Source organism: Chenopodium quinoa, unplaced genomic scaffold, assembly GCF_001683475.1.
Source record: "Chenopodium quinoa cultivar QQ74 unplaced genomic scaffold, ASM168347v1, whole genome shotgun sequence".
Lineage (NCBI taxonomy): Eukaryota > Viridiplantae > Streptophyta > Magnoliopsida > Caryophyllales > Amaranthaceae > Chenopodium > Chenopodium quinoa.
Window position 1 is genome coordinate 7,193,440 of NW_018742951.1, and position 10,070 is coordinate 7,203,509.

Here is a 10,070-nt window from a genome sequence, read left to right on the forward strand (position 1 = left end):
TCTCATTCTTAGTAGTCTTCTTTCCTTTTGTGATTGGATGTGCCTTGTATATATTGTTAATCAAGGAAGGTAAAACATCTTATATTGTTGGGATCGTAAGCATATATTGGGGGACTACTATAACCGCCACAGGATTTACAAGTTTGGCTCCGATATTAACTAATTTTAAGCTATTGTGCACACGCTTGGGACAAGAAGCATTATTTGTAGGCTTATTGAATAACTTCTGCACTTGGGTTCTCATTAATATTACTACAGCTCTCTCGGCGTCTCCAAATGATCGTAATAGTATTAATGTAGTATTCACATGTTATATCTTATTCTTTATGGTACTCTACACATTGTTTTGTTGTACGGCTATCAAACCCGCCATTTTGAAGATTACGGCTAATGTACCAGAGGGTGAAAACTATAGCAATTTTGTGGTGCATATGATTTTGTTTTTGGTCTTGGCTTGTGGGCTTCTAACAGACTACCTTGGTTGTCATTTCATCTTTGGTGCATATGTACTGGGAAGAATTATTCCTCCAGGAAATCTAGCTAAAACATTGATAGAGAAGATGGAAGATTGTGTTGATGGTGTTTTGATGCCTCTCTATTTTGTGGTGTTAGGAATAGGGGTGGATATCTTCATAATCTTGGTAAATTCCAAATACGTTTTGGTTATAATATTGGCAGTTGCAACTAAAGTTTTATGCACTCTTCTAATTGGAATCTTCTGCGATGTACCACTTGTTGACGGCTTTCCGTTAGGAATTCTCCTAAGTTCTAAGGGGTTCTTTCCATTAGTCCTCCTTAATATTGGACGTCAACGAAAGGTAATTAATTTATAAGATCGATGTACCTTATATAGGATTACTCGAAAGCATAATTACTTACTATACAATAAATTTTGCATTTTTTACAGATTTTATCAGGTGACTCATATACGTTGCTCTTCGTCACAATATTTTTGTCAACAATTTTGGTGGAACCTATAATGAAAATTATTTGCAAGCGTATAAGGAAAAATCCTCAGTTGTATGATCAAAGAAGTTTACAAGGAGCAAATTTTTCAGAAAAGCTTAAGTTAATCACTTGTATCCATAGCACAAGGAATGTCCGCAGCATCATAAACCTCTGAGAGATTTCAAACATTACAGTCCAACACCCTGCATCAGTTCGTGTTACTCATCTTATTGAACTTTTAGGTCATGCCCCCGCGATGCTTGTTGAGCACGAATCTCAAAGATCTTTCTTTTGGAACCTTGGTTCCAAGCTTTTCTGTGATCGAGGTAGGGCTGAATCAGACCAAATAATCAAGCAATTCAATGAATACACGGATCAACATGATAATTCTACATCATCTTTAAAAGTTTTTACAGTTGTGTCTCCTATTAATACAATGCATGAAGATATATGTAGTCTTGCCATGGATAAGCATGCATCTCTTATAATCCTTCCCTTTCATAAACAACAAGGGGTGGATGGAAAGTTAGAAGACACTAACATAGAATTTGGAGGTGTGAACCAAAATGTGTTAGATGTGGCTCCGTGTTCTGTTGCTTTGCTCGTGGATCGTGGACTAAGAGTGAATTCCATGTCTTCCTCTTCCGAAATATATAGTGATGATGGACAAGGTTGTGAACAAATTCAAATAGCAATGATCTACATAGGTGGTTGTGATGATCGCGAAGCCTTAACATATGCTTGGAGGATGGCAGGCCATTCCTCTGTTAACCTCACGGTGATTCGATTTCTAGAAGGTGAAAAATTAACTGATTTTGATCAACCTATAGACTATATAAATTTTGGTGATAATGATATTGAGGTTGAAAACCTTACTATATCAGCACAAAAGTCAAGGGAAATCCAAGTTGATAATGAATTTCTAATGGATTTTCAAGAACAAAATAGTTATGACAGATCGATATGCTACCTTGAAAAATTTATTAATTGTCCTGGAGAAATTATTACTTCATTGAGGGAAATGGGTCATGATTTTGATTTGTATATGGTTGGAAAAGGTCAATCAAGGTTATCTTTTCCGACAATAGGTTTAGTTAAGTGGAGTGAGTTTAAAGAGTTGGGACCTATAACAGACATTTTAATAACATCTGAATTCACCTCTACTGCATCAGTGCTTGTCATGCAGCAATATTCGAATAAATTAAGTCAAAAAAATTTTGTAGTTAGGTCTACTGAAGAAGAAAAAGTGACTATTATTAGTTCTTAGAAATAACAATGATTTGGTTTGTTAGATCATATCTGAATATGTATAACTGTATTTGCTATATTCATTACCATGGGATTACTTGATTGGTGTTATAAGGGTTAAGTGAGGAGGGTAGCCCGTCGTTACCCACTTCCTCTATGCCCACAACCCTTTAAAGCCTAGGACTTTATACTTTTGAAGGTGTGTTAGGATTTAAATTTTTGACTGTTTGGGGGACCTTGAATTAGAATTGATTCTATCATTACGCTTTTTTGTAAGAAACTAATAGGGAGTCGCCAATGTGTTTTAGGAAAACACATAAACCTCTTTCATACCTTTCTCCCAAGTAGTGTTCAAGGGATAATTGACATGAATCATAAGTTTACCCATGCCCAAATTGGTCTACTAAACCAAAAATGAGTTCGGGAACGAGGGTACTACGATAACGTTCCTTTTTTAGGGGAATTGCCATCCTAGCCCTAGTGCGGCCTCTACTAGCTCTTCCTTTTTCACAATTTCATTACCAAATAATATATGCAACGCAAATCCTAAAAACTAAGTTAGTTGATTTTATTTACACGCGTCAATCACATAAAGATTACATTGCAATGAATGTCGTTATTGTTTTTATTCAAATTCGTGAAAAGAACAAGAAATAAACAATATTCGCCTTGACTTAAGTGATAAAACAACAGTTAATTATTCCAATTCTAGTATTTAATTAACGCAAGATACTATGTGAAATTAATAAATTAAAAGTTTGTTTAAAGTGATCAAACAACACTAATTAATCAATTAAAGTTATTTAAACAATAAAAGAAAAGTGATTTAACTAAGTGCTCAGGAAACTAACCATTCTTCTTTGTTGCTAGATCTCCGTTTTTAGCATTTATGGACTTTCCTCCTTCTTCGTACCTCCAAGGACTTAAAAAAGAATGGATTAGAGTTGAAGAGTAGTTGGAAAGAGAGGGAAAAAGTAGTATGATAGTAAGAGGGTTTGAGAGATTAGGGATATAAGAATTTAGGGTTTTAAGTTTCTGAATTTTCTGTTGTCATTAGGGCTGACGAAGACCCCTATTTATAGACGTAGGAATCTGGGTTTAGGATATTAGATCCGCGCTGTCAAGTGGCGTGCGCAACTCTAAGACTTACACGCAGCAGGCGCATGTGAGAGTAGCGCGCGGTGCGGTTTGCCTTATACAAAAATGCGTTTTTAGAACTTCCATAAATTTTGATTGCAAAGTCGGATTAAGGTTAATAAGATATCATAGGAAATCACTAAATGTCTACTTTCTAATGCCATTGGAATTAGGTTAAAATCTTTTATGGATCAAAAGATATGGTTGTTTGAGTGCAAGGGTGTCCGTTTTAAGGCCCGGTTTAGTATTTTGATGCTAACTAATTCGTTTTAACTCGGAATTGGGTTTATAATATACCGTTGGAAAGCTCTTTGAAAGGGCTATCCATTTTTATAGGCATTTCATGGAAATTGGATAGTTGGTTTATCTTTTTTTTCTCGGTTTTTCAACAATGTAAGATCCATTTGATCTAATCATTGCATTTGACGTATTTAGGTCCGTTATTAATCAAGATTAAGCATGTATGAACATGTTTTAGGCTTAATTAATCCTCGGACTAGGCTCTAAGATAATTTGGTCTCAAATACGGGTTTTAACTTACTTTATAATGCATTTCGGAGTCCATAAACACTTCAACTTTAATCTAGCATGAGGAACGAGTTTTTGTAACATCATCGCACTTCCTGTCGAGACAAGAGGCCAAGAGTAGGTGTCTACATGTTACTGTCAGTGTTATTAATGGTTACCCAATTAATATAATAAAGGGTTACTTTGTCAGTGTTATAAAGGTTACTCTATTATTTAACAAGCGACCATACAATGTGGTTAGCCGCAATGAAAACGTGCTGATAATTCAAAGACTATATTCTCTATCCTACCACACCCCCTCAGAAATAGAAAATATATCTCCCTTGAAATTCTATACTTTACGTTAATCATACATCTTTTGTTTTTGAAGTTATTTTTTCAATCATCAACTTTTGTGGGTGGCTGGCCATACCGTGTGGCTAGCTAACACACAAGTAACCTCAGCCAGGAAACCCTTGACCGACCTACTAACCCCTAACCAAGTAACCCCTGATCGACCCAGTAACTCCCGAACAAATAACCCCTGACCGACCGAGTAACCCCTAACTGACTGAGTAACCCCTAATTGACCGAGTGAGTAACCCTTCTGACCAAGCAACCCCGGCGATTCTTAAAAAAAATAAAAACTATGTGGCTGCCGGGCACATATAAAAGTTCGTGTTTTTCAATAGTCTCACTTTTTCTTTAATTGATGCTACTTGGAATTATTTCTAGAATAGAAAAGATATGAAACAAAAATATTTATCTAATCATTGCATTTGACGCATTTAAATCAACTATGTTGGCTCGATTTTTCAACAATGTAAGATCCATTTGATCTAATCATTGCATTTGACGCATTTAGGTCTGTTAGTAATCAAGATTAAGCATGTATGAACATATTTTAGGCCTAATTAATAATCGGACTAGGCTCTAAGATAATTTGGTCTCAAATACGGGTTTTAACTTACTTCATAATGCATTTCAGAGTCCATAAACACTTCAACTTTAATCTAGCATCAAGAACGAGTTTTTGTAACATCATCGCACTTCCTGTCGGGACAGGAGGCCCAAAAGTAGGCGTCTACAGTTAGCCCCCACTTTGATCGAGTCTAGAATAGACGATGATCAAAGTAGCCAAGGAAATGAATCCGAGACTCATTCTGCGAAGTTCCTTAGGGATAAGGAATCTTTCAGTGGTGTTGAGAATGTCGAAACTATTCTCAATTCGCTAAGTGTTCAAGACAAGTAGCTGCTAAGACCAGAAAAGGGTTATTCTAGTTTTAGTGCGCTAAAGAATCTAGATTGACCCTTTGCTAGCATAGAACGATTTTACAAGTAAAGGTTGTCCTCGGTTGTAATTCCTTGAAAATTTCCTTCTTTTTAAAATACTCATTCTACTATAAATAAAACCCTTTTTAGGAAATAACCAAAATATTACCGCCACCATGATAACGGCTAAGGCTAATTTTCAAAGTCACACAGCGGAAGTCTAAAACAAAAACCAACTTTTAAAATAAAGTTTGAGTTCACAACCTCAAAACAATTGTAACATAAAACATACACAAGTTGGAACCAATTCAAACATAGCCCTTTTTAAAAACCAATTAAAAAATAACACAATAATGTTAGTCCATCAACAAACCAATAATTCAAAAATAACAAACTAAGAAACATAACAAGTAGCTCTCTGCACTCTATCCCATCATGCTCTTCATGCTTCAAGTACCTAATACTTCCTCTTTATTCAACCCTCTACTCACCATATAAATGGGTCATAGTAGGGCCAATCCAAAAGAAAGTCAAACACAAACACAAAAGTATGAATCAGCAAAACTGAGTACATATGCACCACACTAACATGAATATCCTAGCATCAAAATAAAAATAATAATTAAAACATTCTCGCCATACAATCACAAGTCAACTTACCTTTGACTCATAACTAACGCTGTTAATTATTAATAATAATTTTGGATTACACATTGAACAAGTTTCCTTCCTTGAAAATAGCCCATTTAAATATTGAGCTTCCAATTAGGGAGCTACACTAGGCGAAAAATGGTAATCAGCACCGGTTCAAAACCCTTATTTAGCACTAGTTTTGAATCGGTCTTGATTTGAAGGATGCCAAAAACCAAGACATTTCGCACCGGTTCAAAATCGGTGGCTTTTCAGAGATTTCGCACCGGTTAACTGGTGCGTATTACACTCTTTGGCACCGGTTAACCGGTGCTAAAAGTCCTGGCGCGCTTTTTTTTTCATATAAAAGGCACCAATACACAAGTTGTAATAGCATGAAAAAACTTTTATTAAATGAATAATGAGAAAGAAATATAGCTTAGAGAAGTTTATAATTCATACCAATATAGCAAGTACAATGGATGTATTCTTTCTAACTTCCCACTTGAGCTAAATATGTAGTCTTCAAGCTAAACTTGTACTTCAATTCACATATGAATCTATAAAAAAAACAAAAAGAAAAAACAAAAGTTAGTAAGTATTAATTTGTCAATTGGAAACTATGAACTATCAAAGTATCAATATATCATGTCTGTCAAATTATAAAAAAAATTATGGCTTTGAAAATTTAGTTTCATTTTATTATTTATTTTATTTTATTTGTCTTAATTCCTTTCCTCAGTTTTGTGTGTAGGGGTTCGGGTTTCATGGCAAGTGAGTTCGGGTTTCAATTTGAGTCAAATGCTAAATGCCTAATTTCATAAGCATGCTGCCAGCTCCACCAATTGCCGCCAAGCCCAGCAGTTGCTCCACCAGGCTGTTGCAGCCACACTCGCCGAACAAAACCAGCAGCCTCTGCTTCACCATTCACCAATCAACCAATCTAACCCACACCACACGTCCACCCCTACCACACCTCACCAAACTCCCCTACTCCCTCACAACCTGCAGTTCATCCACAAAATACCACCGCAGCCCAACCACTAAAACAAGAAATACCCATAAAAAATTTGCAAGCTCACAACAAGGCAATAACTCAATGCACAGCAAGTAAAGGAAACCGGAAAGGCAAACTCACCAGACACCAGGTCCACTGTTCGAGGTCGTGCCGCCATGATAAGAAGGTCGTTGTGGTTGAGGTGGAGCCGTGCACGCTTCAATGACAAACCTTAGATTACAAGAACCCTAAAATTACTAAACTGAAAAGCAAATCAACGACAAACCCTAGATTGCGAAGGAATTCTATAGTTTAAAAAGACCACAAAAAAATCTTACCTCGAAGCTGCTTCAATGGAGGTGAGAAAGCTCAGAATCCGCTTCAATGGAGAATAAAGAGCACGAGCTTCAATGGAGGAGAGATATGGAGAGAGAAGGAGGTGCAGCTGCTTCAATGGAGGTGAGAAAGCTTAGAAACCGCTTCAATGGAGAAAGGTGAAACTTCGGAGGTGGTGGAAGAGAAGAGCGAAAAAACGAGGGAAAACAGAAATAATGAAAATAGCAGGGGGAAAGAAAGAAAGTAGAAGATCCATTTTTTTTTATTTCGCACCGGTTTGGTTTAAACTGGTGCAAAATCATTTTCCCTCTTTTTTTTTTCTCTTTTTTAATTCGCACCGGTTTGAACCAATGCGAAAAAGATAATTTCGCACCGGTTTGGTTGGAACTGGTGCGAAAAGTCTATTTCCCAATCCCGCCTAATTTTTTTAACACCGGTTTTCAAAAACCGGTGCGAAAACTGCGGTGCATATTTCACTTTTTCTACTAATGCTACCCTGATTGGCACCTACTATGTCACACTTGTGACGGAATTCCAGCGCATTAATAATAAAAGAAAGTCCAGCGTCCTGTACCCCTGTAGAAGCTATGGTTAAATATAAAACCCCATAACTCCCCCAATATGTTCATACTCAAGGTGTATACGTTCCAAGAGTTTTGGGGCGTATCCTCTTACACTTTACGTGATTTACCAATTTAGCATGTGATGACTCAAACCAATTAATCAAGAATAAACATAGCAATATTCAACACATACTTCCAATTCATTCTTGAATTAATTAGTGAGCACATACTATTTTTTTAAATAAGGGTTCCTTGCCTAGTTTTGTGCACAAAATTGCACGATTACTACCTTGGTGCATAAAAATGTACTACTTAACTTCCTTGACTCAAACTCAACTTACATGAGCGAGTAAATAAATAAACTAACTTCTTAACTCAACACCAATAATAAATGGGTGAGAAATAAATTCATGAATCATGCTCAATAATTCTAATTTTAGCTCTCTAATTCATATATAAGTCTTCCTTATTAAATACATGCCTTCTTGATACTTGAAAATAAAACATACTTCCATGATTCATACATATTCAACTTGTATCATGCCTCAAATAACATATTCACATGCTTGCACAACAATTCATGCTCATCCAACATCAATTCCAAGCATATAATTAACCAAACATGCTACTAACTCATCACTTAAATCATACTCTACAAATCCTAGCATGATACTACACATACTCAAATATTCTTGTGCACATACGTACCTTGAAAAACGCCTAAAGTCGGCCATATTCGCTTGAAATCACCTAGCTCGAAGCTTCCTACAAATAAGAATACATAACTATAATTAATCTACTATTCTCACAAATTTCCAGCAACTATAATACACTTTAAACCTTACTAATCAACCCAATTTAATGACATAAAAGCTATAAAACCTTTTCTTTAAGTGGGTACTTCAAATCCTTTCAAAAAAACTTAGTTTTCATGACTTAAAAAAAATTCCAGCATACTTATTTAATACAAAAATCACTAATAGACTAGGAAATCATATTTAAATTATTAAAAAAATTTTCCCTTATATGGGTAATCAAACACTAACTCAATAATTAAAAAGTAGTGTGCATAAATAAATTTCAACATTAATTTGAGGGCTTTAAACTCATTAAAAACATGTTTAAACTATTAATTAAACAACAAAACCTAGGATCAAACCCTAACCATAAACCATAAATTCCAATTTCTAGGGTTTGTAAATTGGGGTTTTTGATTGAATAAAAATTTAAAGATTATATAAATAATTTAACAACATCAAATACCCAAATTCAATACCAAAACATAATCAAAATCATGCTTTAAATTAATAAAAACAATAGAATTAAATTAGGAAGAGAAAAGAGTTTTTTTTTTTATATATAATAATAATACCGAACCGAAAAAAGAGGAGAGAGAAGGAGGGTGGCCGGCGGTGGTCGCCGGCTGCTGCTGCTGGCCGCCAGTGGTCGCCGGTGTCTAGTGGTGGCGTCGGTGGCTACCGGCGTGCGTGAGGGGGAAGAGGAGAAAGAGGCGTGGGAGAAGAGAGAAAAAGAAGAGGAAAAATAAGGAGAAAAAGGAGAGAGAAAATAAAGAGAGAACTTTTGGGATTTTTGTGAAATATGACAATTATGATTTTAGAGTGAAAAATCTTGAGGTTTTGAAGTATTTATACTCCCCTTTTAAAACAAAAACTCATAATTACAAAACTGCCATTACTAAATCCTACTCCCCCTTAACTTCTTCCTTTTGGGACAACATGTTGGGCTCATAAGTGTCCTCAATTTCCCAACATGTTGATCCAACTATTTAAATAAAGATGACCCAATTCTAAACATTTTTATTGCCTCAATTAATGACTCATATTATTTTGTACAGACTTACATAATATTTAAATAATTAATTTCTTGTAAAATGAAATGAATCATTTTGATTTATAAAAGTAAATAAAATAAATAATTTATATATAAAAATACGGAGTATTACATGGGTGATGTCATGTTATGAGAAGGTACTGGCTTTAAAAAGATTAAAAGGGGAAGATACCCTCTCAATAAGTCATCGGCGGTCTAAAGTCCCTCGATTTGTCATTGAAACTTTAGTCCATCATTTTAACAAAGTAACAGATGATAAAATGGGGGATGTTTCGGCATTTGTGGCCTAGCACTTGAATTATAGATTGACATACGCTGCCAAAACAGGTACTCGATGTCCACAAGATAGAAATACATGTCTCAAGACTGGAGGCACATATCCAAATGCAGTGAAGGAGAAGAAAATCGGCTACTCTCTCAGCAGTTTTGTCCACAAGATGAAAACACGCGTGGGGGGCACGTGTCTAAATAAGTGCGGCTTTAGCATGGGCCGCTCTTTATACAAAGGGTGGACGAACACCCTAACTGTCCGGTAAAGCTAGATTGCTTCCTAACTAACCGTATTTGCTTCCAACAGGGGG

At 35.7% G+C, this 10,070-nt stretch overlaps 1 protein-coding gene across 1 annotated transcript; it reads left to right on the top strand.

The window, feature by feature from the left end:
• The first annotated feature begins 326 nt into the window (after positions 1-326).
• LOC110728664 (cation/H(+) antiporter 15-like) lies at positions 327-2,215 on the top strand. The gene is made up of 3 exons (XM_021908307.1): positions 327-818; positions 908-1,079; positions 1,191-2,215. Exons 1-3 carry the CDS (start codon positions 327-329, stop codon positions 2,213-2,215), a joined length of 1,689 nt encoding a protein of 562 aa, XP_021763999.1.
• The last annotated feature ends 7,855 nt before the right edge of the window (positions 2,216-10,070 follow it).

Bases quoted from the DNA above. Each gene is read 5' to 3' on its own strand.
- LOC110728664 (XM_021908307.1), top strand. From the start codon at position 327: ATGGTACTCTACACATTGTTTTGTTGTACGGCTATCAAACCCGCCATT. The intron at 819-907 runs GTAATTAATTTA...CATTTTTTACAG, and splicing joins ATATTGGACGTCAACGAAAG to ATTTTATCAGGTGACTCATA. The intron at 1,080-1,190 runs GTATCCATAGCA...TTGAACTTTTAG, and splicing joins AAAGCTTAAGTTAATCACTT to GTCATGCCCCCGCGATGCTT.